Source organism: Microtus pennsylvanicus, chromosome 15 (genome assembly GCF_037038515.1).
Source record: "Microtus pennsylvanicus isolate mMicPen1 chromosome 15, mMicPen1.hap1, whole genome shotgun sequence".
NCBI lineage: Eukaryota > Metazoa > Chordata > Mammalia > Rodentia > Cricetidae > Microtus > Microtus pennsylvanicus.
This window is the reverse complement of record NC_134593.1, coordinates 29,096,932-29,116,376: the sequence shown is the minus strand read 5'-3', so window position 1 is coordinate 29,116,376 and position 19,445 is coordinate 29,096,932. Positions and strand designations below refer to the sequence as shown.

The 19,445-nt window shown below is 49.6% G+C and overlaps 1 protein-coding gene across 2 annotated transcripts in view; it reads left to right on the top strand.

Moving 5' to 3' along the window:
• Rhobtb2 (Rho related BTB domain containing 2) overlaps positions 1 to 18,425 on the top strand; it is a 37,445-nt gene extending 19,020 nt beyond the window's left edge. For both annotated transcript variants that reach the window (XM_075950242.1, XM_075950243.1), the window contains exons 3-11: positions 2,511 to 2,712; positions 3,625 to 3,728; positions 4,901 to 5,086; positions 6,346 to 7,364; positions 7,633 to 7,751; positions 9,672 to 9,822; positions 14,806 to 14,894; positions 15,602 to 15,707; positions 15,830 to 18,425. In XM_075950242.1, coding sequence (XP_075806357.1) covers positions 2,511 to 2,712; positions 3,625 to 3,728; positions 4,901 to 5,086; positions 6,346 to 7,364; positions 7,633 to 7,751; positions 9,672 to 9,822; positions 14,806 to 14,894; positions 15,602 to 15,707; positions 15,830 to 16,050 — 2,197 coding nt within the window. In that variant the 3' untranslated portion in view covers positions 16,051 to 18,425. The remainder of the gene's footprint in view (positions 1 to 2,510; positions 2,713 to 3,624; positions 3,729 to 4,900; positions 5,087 to 6,345; positions 7,365 to 7,632; positions 7,752 to 9,671; positions 9,823 to 14,805; positions 14,895 to 15,601; positions 15,708 to 15,829) is intronic.
• Positions 18,426 to 19,445: the final 1,020 nt, after the last annotated feature.

The window sequence follows — 19,445 nt, the reverse complement described above, 5'->3', positions numbered from 1 at the left end:
TAGACAAAAAGTTCTGCTGGCTTAATTGGGCCAGCCTGTATCTTAAAGAGAGATATAATTACACATACGGATATGCAATCTAGCATTATATAATACCACATTACATAAGAAGACAAATGCCTCCTTTCACCCAGGCTCTCTTGGCATGAATTTACCAAAACTCAAAAAATTTCTCCCAACACCCTCGTACCCATTTTCTGGAGGCAGAGACTGATGTCCACAAAAGGTGAAGAGGTTTGCCTCTTTCTAGATAGGACAATGAAGCTTGCTGTTGCAATAGGGATGATGACCAAAAAAAAGGGGGTGGGGAGTTGATGAGTGTGTGAAGGGGCAGCGGGAAAGAGGATGGGCTGAAGTGTTCTGGTTAGGTGGCAGTTTAGGCAGGCCGCTTCCTAAACTCATGGCTAGTGTTTACCACTCTCCTACTTGTTGGCTCGCTGTCCCCTCCTGAACTCTGGAAGCAAAATCACAAGGTGTGTGTGAGCGCTATGTCACAAAGCAGCTGAACTTGGATGTGACCCTGGACTTAAGAACCCAGGCCCCGCCTCTGTGCCTCCTTCTCCTGTTTGCTTCCAGACCTACATGCTAGTGAATCAAAACCACACAAGGAAGTTCTGTTGCCCTCTGGGTTTCTGTCTTCATTCATAGGCAAGATTCTGTTTTTCTTTTCTTTTTTGTTATCCATCCCATAAGGCAAAACCACATCCATTTGGTTCTCCCTGGTGCCCACCCATCCCTCAGCTGTCTAACTTGAGACTAGAAGCTGTCGAGGAGGATTTTATGTCCTCAGTTTAGAAGAGAGGAGAGGTAGCAGAAAGCGGAAGGCTATAACAGTTGCCTGGCGGACAGGACCAGGAGGGAGCAGGAATAATGCAGAGAGTTGCCATAGAGACCGGGTCAGATCTTGGTGGCAACCCTTTGGAGTGGAAGGGTCCAGATCCTGTAAAATTCCAGAGAGGGAGAGGAGTCTGTCTCATTGAGAAGTCCTTGCTGCACTTTTTGCTTAGGTTGCTGAGCTGCATCCACTTGCACAGATCCCACTTGCCACGTTACTTGAGGATTTCAGTTCTGCATTCCTGCATGTTAGCATCTAGTTACAGCCTGCCAGGGACAGTGCTCCTCTGCTGCTGCTGCTGGTGGCTTGGCTCTGGTCTTGATGGCTCAGCAGGACAGTGCCTGGGCAGCCTCCAGAACTCTCCTGGGGTCAGCCTTCCTGTACCTGGGAAGGCTTGCTCCAGATAGCTCTACCCCGAGACATCTTGCTGTATATAGGGAAGGAGCAGGGGCAAACTGCTAGCCCTAAGCACCTCTGCCCTGCCCCTACTCCCTTCCTATCCTTCTAGAAGGGTACACGCCAAGGGAGAGACTGCCCTCAAAGTTTCCTCAAACTGAGGGCCTCAGTGTTTTAACCACTGTTAACTCCAGAAGTGCCTTCTATCCATTCATCTGCTCAATTACTCTCCGGGATGGACATACAACTTCTCTGCCTCTTACCAAGGGAAACTGAGGCAGAAGTTTAGGCTAAGCTTGACCCTCAACTTCCTCTGGCAACCAGTTCCCCACACAGACAGTTTGTCTAGCTTCTACTCAGAGACCCAGAGGAATGAGGATCTTCCGCTCTAAGCCTCTTCCTCTGTAGGAGGTTCGAAGGAGGTAGATCTTACTCTTGGGAGCTGGATGTGGCTGGCATGCGGCGGGTAGCCGGGATAAGGGAGGGGAAGGTCCAGGGACCATAGAGTGTATTGTTCTGGGCTAGGACTCCCTCCATCCCTGCCTCAAAGTAGGTCTGCAGCTGAGAAGACACATGGGCAATGAGAGAGAACCAGCGTAAGGGGAGGGGGGCTTGCAGATTCAGCAGGTACATAGAAGGCCCTCTACTTAGAGGCACTGCCAGATAAACCGCTCCTAGCCCATAAAAGAGGATAGGGTAGGAGGATGGAAGTGAGCAGTCTGGGTCTTGGAAATTTACCATATGAGAGGGCCAGGGGAAAACAGGGAAAGCTGGGAGAGCTGCTGCCCAGCCCTGACATGTCCATTAAATTTTAAAGTGACTCTGCATTGGAGCATGCTGGGAAGGGGTGGGGACCTGGCCCCATGTCTGCTTCTCTCAGCTGTTTGTTCTGCTGCTGCTACAGCCCCAGGGAAGAGGAGGAGGGAAGAGGATGGGTAAGCTACCAGGCAGATTCCCTGTCTCTGGAGGAGTGGGCTGGGGCCAGGTGCAAGGCAGTTTCTGCCTTGGGATCTCTCACAGACTGCGTTCATCCAGAAAGCCAGATGCAGGATGGTGGGGGACCTTCTGACGGTGCTTAACTACTCAGCTTGAATGATCGCCTGTCTCCTAGGGCCTGCAAAGCTACTTCCCTGAATGCTGCCCACTCCTCTCTCTTCCCATCGGCGCTAATGCTTGACAGGGCCACAGAGCCAGCAGAGGAGGGCTGCTTATGTTGACCCTGGTCCTCAGGGGTATAACATGCCAACCTGTCCTGATTCCTCCTTTCATGCCCCCTCAGGTCCCAATTAATGGATTCTGACATGGATTATGAAAGGCCAAACGTAGAGACCATCAAGTGCGTGGTGGTGGGGGACAACGCCGTGGGCAAGACCAGGCTCATCTGCGCCCGGGCCTGCAATGCCACCCTCACCCAGTACCAGCTTCTTGCCACCCATGTGCCCACAGTGTGGGCCATTGACCAGTATCGAGTATGTCAGGAGGTAAGACTACAAGGCCCTTGGTTGGGGGGTCCATTCTATGTATTTTGAACTGTAGGTGGGTGTCTCTAGAGCTCATGAGAGGCCCCTAGGGGTGGGGCAGAGGTGGATGAAGTAGAAGGAGCCCCCGGAGAGAGATCTGAAGGAAGTCCATCCCCAAGGATGTATCTTTGATCATTTGCTTTTTCAGTGTTGTCGTGGTTAGGGCTTTATTGCTGTGATGAAACACCATGACTGAAAGCAAGTTGGGGAGGAAAGGGTTTATTTAGCTTACACCACTAAGTAAGTTTAGTTTACCAACACTGAAGGAAGTCAGGACACGAACTCAAGCAGGGTAGGAACCTGTAGGTAGGAACTGATGCCGAGACCACAGAGGTTTGCTGCTTACTGGCTTGTTCCTCATGGCTTTGCTCAACCTGCTTTCTTATAGAATCCAGGATCATCTGTCCGGGGATGGGCCTTCCCCCATAAATCACTAATTAAGAAAGTGATTGATGGGCTGGGCCTTCCCCCATCAATCACCAATTAAGAAAATGCCCTCCTGTGGCTAGATCTTACAGAAGGATTTTCTCAATTGATTGAGGCTCCCTCCTTTCAAATGACTAGCTTGTGTCAAGTTGACATAAAACTAGCCAGCACAATCGGATAAGCCGGTGGCTAGGTTTCTAGCTTTGGCTGTGTACCATGCTCTGTGCAGTCACAGCCCCAAGTGGTAACATTACCTTCTCCAACAATAAGTGTGCTCTCTTGAGGTCTCGCCTGCTTCTGCTCACATGGAGACTACCCTCATTGATTCTCCAGAGATTTCATGCGGACAGCAGGTTGTGCAAGACACACGTGCCTGCACTGTCCTCCGGGTCAGGGTTGAGCTGACATCTGCCACAAGAACCACTGTCCTGTCTCCCCCATGCCCAGGTGCTAGAGCGCTCCCGAGATGTGGTAGATGATGTCAGTGTCTCCCTGCGCCTCTGGGACACCTTTGGAGACCACCACAAAGACCGGCGGTTTGCTTATGGAAGGTAGGAAGCCATACAGGAGAGTTTTCACTCTGTTCTGAGGAACTTAGTAACTCGATGCAGTAGAAACTGTGAGAAAGGACTGGAGGGGATATGGCGGTGGGCATTCCCTGAGCCTGCAGGCATCCCGGGATTGGATGCCTGATTTGAGGCGCAACTCTGCAACCTACTGGCTCTGAGCAGTTCCGGGATGACTTTTCTCACCGTGAGATGGTGATCATTTCTTTCTTCCTTTTTGTTTTCTTTCAATATTGGATATTGAACCTAGAACCTCACACATCATAGGCAAGTGCTCTACCACTGAGCTATGTTTGTCTCTAACCCTTTGTAAAGCTAAACAAACAAGCAGAGAACTTCATTTTGAGACAAGGTCTTCCTCAGTTGTCCAGATTGGCCTTGAACTAACTGTTGCCCAGGCAACCTTGAGCTGGAAGTTTTCTGCCTCAGCCTCTCAAATATTTGGCCTGTACCACCAGGTCTGGAAAAATAGTAAGTTGTGTATGTGTGTGTGTGTGTGTGTGTGTGTATACATATATATATATATATGTACGTATATACACACATATATACATATATGGGCATATACTTATTCATGTGTGTGCAAATTGGCAGGGAGAGAGCCTTGCACCCGTGTGTGTAACTGTGGAGGCTAGAGGACATCAGGGTGTCTTCTTCCACCTTAGTTTTTTTGAGACAGCTCCCCCTCCCAACAGGGTTTCTCTGTATAACAGCCTTGATTGTCCTGGAACTTGTTTTGTAGACCAGACCAGCCTTAAACTCACAGCGATAACCTGCCTCCCCGCCCCCTTGCATCTCTATCCTGGAGATGCTTACAGTTATGCTTGATTTTTTTACGTGAGTGTCTGAGTACTTGGGGATCTGAACATAAGTCCTCATGCTTGCATAGAAATCATTTTACCAACTTAGCCATATCCCAAACCCCAGATGATAATTTTTAACTCACAAGATAACTATGAGGCCAAATAAGTTTTTGTGCTTTAAAATGGCTGCATACATTATAGTCACGATTGTAGAAGATGGTGTAAGTCGGTTCATAAAACTGGGGTAGGCTGAGGTGGGACAGGAGTAAGCAGACATGTGTTCCTCTTTTCAGGGGCAAATGGACCCCCCCCACCAACTTTCTCAGCCTGTAACTTTTCTCTCCCTCCCCCCAGATCCGACGTGGTGGTTCTGTGTTTCTCCATTGCCAACCCCAATTCCCTCCACCATGTCAAGACCATGTGGTACCCGGAAATCAAGCATTTCTGCCCCCGAGCTCCTGTCATTCTGGTGGGCTGCCAGCTGGACCTTCGCTATGCTGATCTGGAAGCCGTTAACCGGGCCAGGAGACCCTTGGCTAGGTAGGGGTTCTGGTGCTCAGGGAGAGAGAAGGGGCATGGGGGGGGCGGGTCATTGCGATGGCTCCCGGCTAAGCCCTGAAGTAGTCCCACTGACCCTTACATCTCCTTCCATTTGGAGCAAATTCGCATCAGAGTCAATAACAAGCATGCTTCATTCATTCATTCACTCATTCATTCATCCTTCTCAGTCATGTACTCCACCGTGGGAGCAGTCCTGTACTATATCCCATGATGAAAAACATCTAGGAGAAGTCATGTGTGAGAATATTTGTATGAAAGGGTCTTATAATTTCATGATGCTAATACAGTTGGCTCTTCCTATCATGGTTTCCACATCTGTGGGCCCAGCCAGTGTGAGTGGGAACGTCCAGACTCCTGTCGCCCCATCATGATTCCCTAACTAAAGCGTGATAGCAACTGTGGTAGTGGTTCTCGACCTTCCTAATGCTGCGACCCCTTAATTAAGTTCCCCATGTTATGGTGACTCCCCCCACCATAAAATTATTATTTTTTTACTACTTCTTTTTTTTTTTTGGTTTTTTTTCGAGACAGGGTTTCTCTGTAGCTTTGGTGCCTGTCCTGGAACTAGCTCTTTTTGTTTGTTTGTTTGTTTTTTGTTTTTTGTGTTTCGAGACAGGGTTTCTCTGTGGCTTTGGAGCCTGTCCTGGAACTAGCTCTGTAGACCAGGCTGGTCTCGAACTCACAGAGATCCGCCTACCTCTGCCTCCCGAGTGCTGGGATTAAAGTGGAACTAGCTCTTGTAGACCAGGCTGGCCTCGAACTTCCAGAGATCCACCTGCCTCTGCCTCCCTAGAGCTGGGATTAAAGGCGTGTGCCACCACCGCCTGGCTTTTACTACTTCTTAACTGTAATTTTTCTACTGTTATGAATCATTGTGTAAATGTCTGTGTTTTCTGATGATCTTAAGAGATCCCCATGAAAGGGTCATTCGCTGCCCCCATGGGTTGCGCCCCCCAGGTTGAGAAACACAGAGCCATAGCCTAGCATTTAGATTTCATAAGCAATCTAGAAGAGGTTTAAAGAATAGCAGAGATACGCACAGGTTTTATAACTACAATGGCATTTTATATGAGGGACTTGAGTTTCCACAGATTTGGAATCTGAAGCGGATCTTGCAACTGGTCCCCTTCAGATACCAAGGGAATTCTGGGAGTAGAGTAGATGCCTCCAGCCTGGGAAACAATGGCCAGGTTCCTTCCACCACCAACACAGTTGTTTTCCCTTCTCCCGTGCCCCAGGCCCATCAAGCCCAATGAGATCCTCCCCCCAGAGAAGGGTCGGGAAGTGGCCAAGGAGCTGGGGATCCCTTACTACGAGACCAGCGTGGTGGCCCAGTTTGGTATCAAGGACGTCTTTGACAATGCCATCCGGGCCGCACTCATCTCCCGCCGCCACCTGCAGTTCTGGAAATCTCATCTGCGCAATGTGCAGCGGCCTCTACTGCAAGCACCCTTCCTGCCCCCCAAGCCGCCGCCCCCCATCATCGTGGTGCCCGACCCCCCCTCCAGCAGCGAGGAGTGCCCCGCCCACCTCCTGGAAGACCCGCTCTGTGCGGACGTCATCCTGGTGCTGCAGGAGCGCGTGCGCATCTTTGCCCACAAGATCTACCTCTCCACCTCCTCCTCCAAATTCTATGACTTGTTCCTCATGGACCTGAGTGAGGGGGAGTTGGGGGGCCCCTCAGGGCCAGGGGGCCCCCGCCCAGAGGACCACCGGAGCCACCCTGAGCAACACCACCATCATCACCATCACCACCATGGGCGGGACTTCCTGCTTCGGGCAGCCAGCTTTGATGTGTGTGAGAGTGTGGACGAGGCTGGGGGCTCTGGTCCTGCTGGCCTCCGGGCTTCAACCAGTGATGGAATCTTAAGGGGTAATGGAACAGGGTACCTGCCTGGCAGAGGGCGTGTGCTTTCTTCCTGGAGCCGAGCTTTTGTGAGTATCCAGGAAGAGATGGCGGAGGATCCTCTGACCTTCAAATCCCGGCTGATGGTGGTGGTGAAGATGGATAGCTCTATTCAGCCGGGACCCTTCCGGGCTGTTCTTAAGTACCTGTACACCGGGGAGTTGGGTGAGAATGAGCGAGACCTCATGCACATCGCCCACATTGCTGAGCTGCTAGAGGTCTTTGATCTACGTATGATGGTGGCCAACATTCTCAACAACGAGGCCTTCATGAATCAGGAGATCACCAAGGCCTTCCATGTCCGCCGGACCAACCGGGTTAAGGAGTGCTTGGCAAAGGGCACCTTCTCAGGTATGGGACATGTTTAGAAGACAAGGGGTTCTCCATAGGAAACTTTCTGAGGGCCCTAGGTTATCCCCTTAGTATTGGGAGTTGGCTTCAGCTCCCAATGCCCTGAAAATGTCGTCCTGCACAAGCCAGTTGCTTGATTGTCTGGGACTCCTATTATATGACTCCAGAAGTTGGGTGGGTAGTCAGGACCCAGTGATTGATCTTGGGGTTGATTCTTCAGCATTCCAAGCCTGTGTCCTTATGTGACGCCTCTTCTCCTCCTGGACAGATGTGACCTTCATCCTGGATGATGGGACCATCAGCGCCCATAAACCCCTACTGATTTCCAGCTGTGACTGGATGGCTGCCATGTTTGGGGGGCCATTTGTGGAGAGTTCTACCAGGGAGGTGAGGCTGGAGATGGGAAGGGAGAGGATGGGAGAGACGTTTGCATCTTTGAATTTGAGAGAGCATCAGTTTATGGCACTTGCCTTAGCTTTGGTCATGTTCTAACCACAGTGATAGACTCAAAACAAGTTATGAGATGCTTCGGATAGCTAAGGGTTTTTCAATATTGCAGGAGAGGGAATTACAAGATTTTAGTCGTTTGGAAAACTCTTCCATATATATTTTATTTACTTTACCCTGACATACATACAGCAGACCGAATCCATTATGTGCAGGAAAAGGATGCCCTGAGAAGTTATGCAACTTGCACAATGTTATGCAGCTAGAAGAAAGAGGGTAGGTCTAGAACGCAGGATTGACAAGTCCTTGGTTCCTTGGTTATACTCTGTTGGTTCCCTGAGACACACAGAAGCACTCGAAAAGCCTGTGTTCCAAGCTGAAGTCAGCAGTGTCTGTAAGGAAAGGCTTTATTTTTTATTGAGCTGTGGGGAGACCTATCAGGAGATAATGCCATTGAAAAGGGGTTTGATATAGATCCCAAGAAGGGGGACTACACCCTGTGGGGCTCCACAGGGAAGATCAAGAGTCATCCAGGACATGGAGGTGGTGGTCTCCTGGTTGTCTGATACCAGGCTCTGGGGGTGATTACAGCAGGAAATGATAGATTGGGGTGTGAGTGTGGCAGAGGGGGGCCCACTTGCAGGCAGCTCCTTTGCTAGCTAGCTCTAGGAACTGGCTGACCAGGCTGGAAAGGACCAGCCAGGCTCTAGGTGCCAGAGCATCAATACAGAATATAAAAGTACATAATGAATACAGACACCTTGCTCTCCGAACAGTGCCCAACCTCAGCTGACCCATCCTCCTCCTCATTTGCTACCCTCTTGAGTACCAGTTCAGCCTATAGCTGGAAGGTGTTTGTTGATGAGCTTTAGAAATGTTCTCTTGCATTTGTTCCCTCTTTTTCATCCTCCCAGACAAGCAGAGCAACCCTTGGTTTCCTTTTATCTCTGTCTGCTGGACCATCATTTGCCCATCACTCTCTTATAGTTCACAGGATTCTACTTTGTACAGTGTATAAAATTGAAAGTATCCCTATTCGGTTTTCCCAGCTGGTCTGTAATTTCTTTGGCGAGCAGGGACTTCTGCCACGTACCCCTGTCACCCCCACCATGGTTCCCACCCCTTTGACCATGCTCACCAGATCCTTGACTGAAAAACCGAACTAAGAGCAATTAGCGATCACGCTGGGTGAATTGGAATATGAGCTCCATAAGGTTTCTTGAAAGGAAGTGAATAAGGAAAAAGAGCAGACAGGTTCAGAGCTGAATTGGTCTCTGACTTGGGAGCAGGAGTTGGACATATAGGATAAGGGGCCAGGATTCTTTGAAGCCTCAGGGGCGCGTGTGCCCTGGGCATTTCCCAGCATCACAGACACATTTTAAAGCTCCACCTGGTTTCCAGCAAGTCCAGAGAGACGCACATCTGATGAGAAAGCAGTTTTTCGTTTCCCTGCTGCTCTGATGAGATCCCAGAGGCCCCAAGCAGCAGCGCCGAGCAGACTGCTGGTTCCCTTTGCTCATTCCGTAGCCCACTTTAGCGGTTCCCTGCAGGCGCCAGGGGCTTGGGGGAGTAGCTGACCCAAATGGCCCCTTCCAAGCATCCTCCGTCCCAGAGTGCCTTCAGAAGATGCCAAGAATCTAGGTCCCTTTAGAAGACGCCAGAGCCCCACTCACTAATGCTGTCAGGTCTCCGAGGCTGGGTGCCAAGGTTATGGGAGTTCCGCAAGAGGATTCAGGAACAACCCAGGAAGCTAGTTGGTTGCGGGAGACCAGCCCACCGAGTTAGGTCTTCATCTGCCAGGACTGAGTTATTCTGGGCCTCCCGAGACATCATGGCACCTGCCTGCTCCTTCCACCCTAGGTGGTGTTCCCGTACACGAGCAAGAGCTGCATGCGAGCCGTGCTGGAGTACCTCTACACGGGCATGTTCACCTCCAGCCCAGACCTGGATGACATGAAGCTCATCGTCCTAGCCAACCGCCTCTGCCTGCCGCACTTGGTCGCCCTCACAGGTAACTAACTATAGTGTACTGGGACCTCCCTGGGACAAGGCCCTGGAGACCCCAGGGAGTGATTATGTATCTTTTGTTACCTCTCTCCTCTTGGGGACAAACTGGGATGCCAAGGGGAAAAGTGCTCTTAGAATTCAGTCTGCTGGGGGCTGGAGAGATGGCTCAGTGGTTAAGAGCACTGGAAGCTCTTCCAGAGGATCGGGGTTCAATTCCCAGTTGCCACACGGCAGCTCACAACTGCTTGTAATTCCAGTTCCTGGGGATCTGACACCTTCATATAGACATACATGGAGGCAAAATACAAATGCTCATAAAAAAAAATTCAGTCTGCTGGCCTCTGTAGATTTTTTTTTGAGTACATAGATGTGCAATGTGTGTGTGTTGGTGTTGCTGGGATGATGGGACACCTTAGAGGTCTTGTGACATCACAAAATGGCCTCTGTAGGTGATGACACTTTGACCTTCACTCAGGCAAGGTCAAGAAGTCCCGGGGAATAGAACATATTTCTTCTGCTGCTGCTATGTTTCTTCTCCTGGTCAGCTTCCTGGTCTTTTCTTCTTCCTCTCCTTCTTCTTTGACTCCACCTTTTCTTCCTTCTTCTCTGCAGAAACATAAAGCAAGCATTGACTAAGCTGTTGTTGTTCCTTGTGAGGCCTGTGAAGGCTGGGCCTGGTATTATGGGCTGTAATCAGAGCTAACAGGAGGCAGAGGTAGAAGGAACCTCAGTTCAAGTTTCACCTGAGCGACAGAAGTTTCATTATTTTGGGTGGTTTAGCAAACCTTGTCTCAAAAAAAGTGGGGTAGCTCAGAGGTGGCATTTCCTTTCTTGTGAAAGGCCCTGGGTTTAGTTCCTAGTAATGCACACACACACACACACACACTGGGGGAGGCAGGCAGGAAAAGAGGAGAGATTATGAGAGCCATAGCTCAGCTTTTAAATGAGCCAATCCCAGAAGCCCTCAAGGCAAAGAAAGATGTAGGCAATTGGTAGATGCAGCTGTGGGCAGCTGGGTGCCCTCAGTGGGAAAGGCATCTAAAGATGGAGACCCAGGCAGGCAGGCCACTTCTGTTGACGGTGGGGTTGGTGTTTGTGTTGCTCTTGACTTTGATCCTGATGTCAGCACTGAGGTCAAGACAGGTCAGGAGAGGGCAGCGAGAAGAGCCTTAGAACTTGAGTCAGGATTTAGACAGGGGCCGGTGTCAAAGCTGCTGGAGCCCTGGGTGATTAGTTGAGGTTAAGGGCAGACACCGGGGAGACAGCAGTCCTGTGAGGAGAGGAGAATAAGAGGGGACATGTCAGTCACAGCCAGAAGGCAGAAATCATTGATCAGGACAGAATATTAAAATTCAGGCCTATAGGGGGAGTCCAGTGACCCAAGCTAGGGGCAAGAGGGACTTGAGGGGAGGGAGTTAGAGCCGCATCTCGGGATTGTTGTTATAGCACCCTTCGGTGCCCATGGGAAATGGTGGTCTTTCCAGAGGCCATAACATTTCAAATTCTGACATGGAGTAATTCCATTTCCAAAAAGCCGTCTCTAAAGTAATCACCTCAGGGAAAAACAAAACCCATAAAGGTATTTCTAGGAGTTCTTTTCACTAGGGCAGGAATTGGAAGCCAGTCGGAGAAGCACCCCTGGTTAAGCCCACATAGGTGATTTTCTCATGGCTGCCATTTAATATCAAAGTGCACTGCCCTGTGGGAGGCCTTGCAGGAAGTAACAGAAAGCAACATCTAATTACTTTCCCCCAGAAACGATCAGTGAAGTTAGAAACTGCACGAAAGCATGACTGTGCTTAAGGATCGATGGGAGCGGCTGAGTTTCAGGTGCTCGGCGAACGTACAGAAAATGTAACGGCTGTACGTTTTCTGAGGCTGTCCGTTCATACTTGAACTTGCATAATATAGCAAAATTCTTTTCTAATCTTGATGGATGTCAGGAACTTGAGCCTCCCTGGCACACCAGGAGTTAGTTCCCACTCTCTCCCCCCATTACAGCTCTTCTCCTGTCCCTTGAGGAAACCATACTGCCCAGCACTCTTAGAGAATTCTCACAGACTCACTTCCTGACAGTCTATTGTCCTATCATCCGAGCATGCTTCCTTTAAATGTTACAGCTTAGTTTTGTGTGTGTGTGTTTTCTTTTGAATTTTTTTTAATCAGTGAGTACCTGTCCATTTAAACAACAACAACAACAAAAACTCCCTAAAGTTATTTGTGAAAAGCAAACTGTCATAGTTTGCTGTTTGCTCCTGTGATAAAAAAAAAAAGACTAAAATTAACTTATGGAAGGAAAGCATTTATTTAGCTTATAAGTTATAGTCCATCATCACGGGAAGCCAAGGCAGAATCTAAAGCGGAGACCAAGGAGGAATTTACTGATTTACAGCTTGCTTTCTTATACAACCAGGACCACCTGCCTAAGGTTGGTTATGCCCACAGTGGGCTGGGCCCTCCCAGATCAATCAGTAATGGAGAAAATGCCCCAAACAGACATGCCCACAGGCCAATCTCATGAAGGCAATTCCTGGATCAAGGTTCCCTTATTCTGGACTATTACTTGAACTATGTAAAGGTGTGTTGCATTTGTTCATGCTGCATTTGTTTAACCATGTAAAGATGTGTTGCTGTTTCACCTTGCCTGCCCAAGGCACCTGATTGGTCTAGTAAAAAGCTGAACAGCCAGTAGATAGGCAGTAGAGGGATAGGTGGGGCTGGCAGGCAGAGAGTAAGAGGGATCTAGGCTCAGGGGAAGAGGGAGAAGAGAAGGAGGGAGACAGAAGAGGAGATACCTGGGGCTAACCACCAGGCAATTTCCAGCAACCAGACACTTGAGTAGGATGTACAGAGTGAAAGAAAGGTTAAAAAGCCCTGAGGCAAAATGTAGATGAAGAGAAATAGATTAATTTAAGCTCTAAGAGCTAGTAGGACAAGTATAAGCTAAGGTTGAGCAGTCCTAACTAATAGGAAGTCTCCGTGTCATGATTTGGGAGCTGGTTAGAGACCCAAAAGAAAGGCTGCTGCATTCTCTGTTCCCAGGTTAACTCTAGTTTGTGTCAAGCTGACAGAATGTAGCCAGCCCACCCCAATGCTGGTCCGTTTTAATACATTTCCTTATTTGCTGTGTGTATGTGGTGGTCTGCAGACAACTTTTGGGAGTTGGTTCTTTCCTTCATCCTATGTGCTTTGGGGATCAAACTCAGGGTTGGCAGCAAGTACCTTTACCTCCTGAGCCACCTCCCCAGCCCTGTTCTGCTCTTTTGGTCTTGTAGTTTTCTGTGATCTAGATTTTTACTGCCTGCCTGCCTGCCTGCCTTCCTTCCTTCCTCCTTCCTTCTTCCTTCCTTCCTTCCTTTCATCCTCTGAAGGCTAGATTTGCTTCATACTTTGATCTTCCTGCCTCCACCTCATGAATGCTGGGATTATTAGTTGTCACCACCACACCTAGCTCATGTGGTGCTGGGATAGAACCCAGGACTTCATGCGTGGTAGACCAGTACTCTGCCAACTGAGCTATAGCCCTGGTCCCACAATTCCAAGTTCAATGGTGTAGGTAATAGAATTCTCTCCACACCATATTTCTTGTAAACTTTTCAATTTAGAATCTAGATCCTGGAGCACTTAAAAAAAATCAACTGCCTGATAGGTTATTTCTCTTCTTCATCAAGAGACAAAGATTGCCTGGTTTCCTTTTGTTCTGGTTTTAGCAGCTGTTGAGTCTATCAACCAATTAGGTGCTGCAAAAAGGTTCCACCCCAGCTTAGCCATTCCTTCTTATCCGAAGTGAGACACACCCATCTCTTACTGTTTGATTACTCAGTAATTGAAGTTTCTGTCGGAAAGGCAGTAATTCTTGGTCCTTTCCTTTGACGTAAATGTTTTTGAGATATAGCACCCACCTTTGAGGTTGACCAATGTGTGTGTGTGTTTAAAGTATTATCGTGAACAAATTTGGTAAGTTTCACTTAATTGTATTTATTCTTTTGTTTGTTGTTTTTAAGACAGGGCCTTATAAAAGCCCAGGCTGGCCTTGAACTTGCTGTGTAGCTTACGCTGCTGGCTTTGAACTCTTGCTCCCCCGCCTCATCCTCCAGAGTGCCAGAATAGTAGACAGGTACCCCCATAACCAACACATTTATTCATTGAAGTTCAAATACTGTACTTTTAACCCATAGCAGTCTCTTTACGTTTGCTCTGGAATCCTTGGCTTCCTTGCTGTCTGAAATGAAAAGATATCTCTAGCTCCACCCTGTACCTTTATGCTTCATACCTGGGATCAGCCATTTTTCCAAAACACTCTGGCTTCTTTGTGTTGATGAACCCAGGGCCCTGGACATGCTGGAAGTCCTGGATTCTTATGGTTGACAATGGAAAGGCTCACTGGTCTTGTGATACTTCCTGTTTCCTGGTCTTTCCTATAGGAGGAGCTGGGGAAAACGTACTCACCTTTTAAGGATAAAAAATTACCTCCTGGGTTTATTTTGATACTTTTAATTAAATTTAGGGTGAAAGGAGTTTACTTTCACCATATAAATGTTTTCATGTAAACTGGAAGATTAATGTACCGTCTGTTAATAAAGCTTAAGTGGATATCAATAAGTAGGTTTAACCCAGCTCTAGATCAGAGTTCTCAGGTTGTTTTCATTTGCAACAAACATGAGGCCCCAGGCCCTCTTGCATTTGTGTGGCTAATTGTACTGAGGATTGTGACCCTGTCATATCAGATTATATGGCGGGACATATGTAGTTTGAAAAGACCTCTTAACATTTTTTTTTTTATTTGCTCTCCTGACCCCACTGAAGTCTTCCCTGCAATGGGAACAAACTTCAAGTCTCCCTTGGACTTTCTGGTCTGTTGGGACTTATCTAGGACCTGATCGGTTTGGACCCCTCCCTGCAGCAATCCCCTTAGGTGGTGGATAAGCACTGTGGGTCCTTTGCCATGTTTATTCAGCTGACTGTTGGCTCTATGTGTGTGTCACAGAGCAGTACACAGTGACCGGGCTGATGGAAGCAACCCAGATGATGGTGGACATCGATGGGGATGTCCTTGTGTTCCTGGAACTGGCACAGGTATCATGGCAGGGAAGAGATGGACGAGGCTTGCCTCCAGGCATTCTCTGCACATAGGCAGAGTGTAGGGCTCTGGGAGGTGAGAGCTGGGATGGCGAACAGCCTTGGCTCACTAGCTGGGTGGGGTTTATGCCATCTGATATACTAGGAAGCAACTAGAGAACTTTTGGATATCTGCAATGAAAGCTGGACAAGAGACGGAGGGACCGAGACCATAGGTCATCAGAGGGGACCCCAGAATAGGACTGGGGTCCTCTAGGGAGTACTGAGGAGACCTCTCTGAAGTTAACTGCCTGCCTCCTTATTGCCAAACAAAGGAGTCACAGTGCCAGGACTTCGGTCCTTGAGTGTGCCTGGTACCAGGTTTCCAAGTGGTTGCACACTTCTTAGTGTGGACTGTTTTGTCTGCACATGGGAGGAGAAGGGACCCCAGTGGGGTAAGAGCTGAGGACAGATGCCAGAGGAAGGGCATGTGGGACACGAATATCAGTAGCACCGTGCTGGAGGCAATTGTGGGGTTGGTACTAAGGTCCAGGAGCTTACATCAAGCACTGTCTTCCTTGGTTCTGGGTTAACTCGCTTGGAGGGCAAGCCCTTTATGACTGCAGAGCATGTGTGGGCACTGCCCACTGCTGCTGCTCCATGGACATGGGGCCTCTATGCAGAGTCCCTGCTCCAACAGGGATGCTTTTCTGTACCACCCACAGTTCCACTGTGCGTATCAGTTGGCCGACTGGTGTCTCCACCACATCTGCACCAACTACAACAACGTGTGCCGCAAGTTCCCCAGAGACATGAAGGCCATGTCCCCAGGTGAGTCTCTATGCCAGCCCCTGCAGCCTGCAGCAGGAGCTAACCTGGACCGTGGACACGGGTGGGCTTGGTGCTGAGCTGGGGCTACCTCCTAACTTAGCGCCGCTTGCATTGTGCTGTAGAAAACCAGGAGTACTTCGAGAAGCACCGGTGGCCACCAGTCTGGTACCTGAAAGAAGAGGACCACTATCAGCGCGCGCGGAAGGAACGCGAGAAAGAGGACTACTTACACCTGCGGAGGCAGCCCAAGCGGCGGTGGCTGTTCTGGAACAGTCCCTCATCACCGTCCTCCTCAGCAGCGGGCTCGGCGTCCCCGTCGTCCTCCTCCTCGGCCGTGGTCTGAGATGCTGCCACCCTCTTCTGATCCTGCTGCCGTTGTCCTCATTAGCCCTTGTCCTTCTGCTCTTCTTTACCATCCTCTCCACCCGACAGGGCACGAGGGAACTCACCTTACCAGGGCCCTACGGGCAGAGCCGTTCTCACCAGCCAACGTGGCTCAGGCCAAGAGGAGCCCGGCCCTGCAGATCAGAACAGGGTCCACCTCCAATTCCAGGCAGAGCAGGAAGACATCTGCCCCGAGGTGGGGAGCAGGGCAGAGCTCAGAGCTCCGGTGTTTTCTCTCTGGACTTGACAATAGAGCCAATGGAGGAAAACTTCCCTGGACGTGGGCTTGTCTGTATTGGTCTCTGCTTTGGCCGGGGAGGCAGTTTCCTCCCCATGTTTTTTTCACCAACAGACTTGAGGGTAGCACGTATTCTGCGCAAGGGTTACAAGTGTTCCGTGAGCATTAAATACCCCGCTTGAGAAGTCAGGGTAGGAAAGAAGTCTGCAGAGCCCATGTCATGAGTTATGGCTGCTGGGGGCGGGGGAGAATGGTGTAAAGTTCATCCTGCTAGCATCTTTTAGGGGCTATAGGCTATGCACATCTAGCGGCAGGTGGCAGCGTTGATTTAGGGTTCAGGTTTGAGGGCGGTACCTCTTAGTCCTATGAGAGTCCTCTACCTCGCCCCTCCTGCACTCCTCACATTTTGAACGTGAAAGGAGAAAGGGGAAGGGTGGGCGCTTTGCTCAGCAATCCCATGATCCTTTAGGCCTCTTCCCCCGGCTCTGGGTAGCACTGCTTTTTTATGGGGCGGGGCAAAAGCAGCCCAACAAATGACAACCGAACTCAAAAGGAAATCACCACCGAGACCACTCTATCCTTTGTTCCCCCCCCTCCCCGCCCTGCCCCAAAGAATGAAGTTCCAAAAAGAGACCCTGTAGGGTATGCATTTTCCTAAAGCTGAACTGAGGCCTTTACAATAATGTGGAAACGAAGGGCCAGTGGTCCCAGCTACTCCAATGCCTTTCGGGAAAAGACTCGCATCCTCTCCATATCTGAGAATGCTGTTGCCCAAGGCTGATGGTTGCAGGGTTTCAGGGAAGGTTTTAGCTTCCAGGCTTAAGTGGCTTTGGACATTTTCCATCTTGATGCAGGCTAGCCTTCTCTTCCAAGGGTGACTTCACAGGATGGATGGGAGCTTGTGCTTCCGGGGATGGGATGGGTGGGGTGGGAGGCCTTCGGCAGGGGTTAAATGTCAGGAAAGGACACACTGGGGAGCAGGCCACACAGAACGACCTGGTACTGGCTGAGGATAAAGGGAAGGAGAGAATGGGAGAGCTGAGCGGGAAGGAAACGATGTTAGTCCAGGGAGGAATCTGGGTGACTGGAGAATGTACACAGTGGCTTGAAGCCCCCATGGGACAAACACTGGGCCTCAGTTGACCCTTTCCATTTCGTAATTATACTCCATACGTCAGCTCCTTTGACCATATTTTAGACTTGAGGTGGAGGTACAGGGCCCTGGATAGGTTGCTTAGGTCTGGGATTAAAGCAAACCCAGAAACAAATGCAACCTTACAATTGTTTGGTACCGGGACCTAGAGTTCTGATCTTGCCTTGTCAGAAGGAATAGGCAGTAACCAGTCTCACCGAGTACTGAGCTCCATAGTCTGAACCTGGACCCACCAAGACTACAGCTGTCTTGTGATCAAGGCCTTCAGAATCGCTGGCTGGGGAAGTGTGTTGTATGCTGCCCTCTGCTGGCTAGTGTGCCCTCCTGCAGCTGAATTCTAAATGACTTCTAGGTTGAAAGGGCATGTCAGCCTGCCTCTCACCCCTTCCTTTGAGGACAGAGAGAGGGATGTATCTCCTGGGAGCTAAGGAAGAAGTAGCGTCCAGTCCTAAAGAGCAAGGGGAATCGGGTCTCTCAGTCGAGCATCACTGGTGAGGAGGATGGACAGGCCGGTGGGAGAAAGGGAGGATTTATGGAGTTGGAGGAAGGTCAAGGAAGACCATGCCCCACCCAGGCCAGTTTACCCCTCAGGGACCCCCCCCACCCCCCACATCTGTCAGAGCCAGTGTCAGGTAAGCCCTACCGCCTAGTAGAACCACCCAGGGGGTCTGTGAAAGAGGAGAGGACATGCAAAGTCCCTTAGTCCATGGGTGCTCTGGATTCCAGGGAGACAGAAGCAGGAGACACTTCAGTGCAGGGCAAGCCTGTGACATGAAAGCCCCGCAGCAGGGGTCAGTGACACAAGAACATGCTCCCCTGGACTATGTCACTCAGGACTGTGTTAGAGGATGGGGGCGCAAACAAACAAACCCACACCTTTTTATATAAGGTTTCATATTTAATTTGGTCATGAATTCATAATACATGAGTATTTTGTACCTAATGGCATGCCTTGTTTTGCTTTGTTACCAACACATTGCCAACGGAGACAAAGACAGGGCATCAGATGTGAGGGTGGCACACACACCTGCTGTTGGGGCTGGGGCTGGTTATAGAGCCCAGCTAGCCCTGATGTACAATGTCAGCATAAGAACACCGATGCAGAGACTACTCAGAAGTGGGGGTCTCCCTCCTGAAGCCACAGCAACAAGACACTACAGCATGCCTGGGAACAGCCACCCCCAGGCGCTGTCCTGCTGTGTGACTGGAGTCTGTTGGCGAAGATTTTGCCAGAAGGAGGGCTAAAATAATGAGGAACTAAGGAGGGTGTTCAGCGGTTTGGATCACTCACTTTTGCACAAGACCTGGGCTTGATTCCAAGCACCTACATAGTGTGGTCAAAACCGTCTGTAACTCCAGTTCAAGGTGATCAGATACCGCCGTCTGAGCTATGCGGGTACCAGGCACGCATATCATGCACATATATGCAGGAAAACACTCATAAAATAAATAAAAATAAAAACTCACAATATTAAAATAACAAAAATAGGTGAGGGCCAGGAATGGTGGCATACCCGTTTGATCCCAGAACTTGGAAGGCAGCTGTGGGCAGACCTCTGAGTTGAAGGCCATCCTGGTGTACACAGTGAGTTCAAGGTCAGCTAAGGCTACATACAGATTTCGACTCTGTCTCAAAAACAAGTTAGATTTTAAAAACAGAATAGGAATCCATACAGGACAAAAATCGGAATGTGCCAGTTCTCCAGAGATCCCTATCACAGTGTTTTAAAAATAATGATTTATGGATACGGTGATGAACCTATCCATTTGTAATTCCAGCTCCGAGGAGGCTGAGGCAGGGCAGTTGTGAAGGAAGGCAGTCTGGGATTCATAGCCAAGACCCAGACTCCAAACCAAAACCCAAAGAACTGGCATTTCAGTGTTTACTACTGTACAGTGGTCCTCAAGGATGGGTGTCTGTGCTCCAATGTGCCCCAGAGCTAGATTCACTAGTACTGAGAAT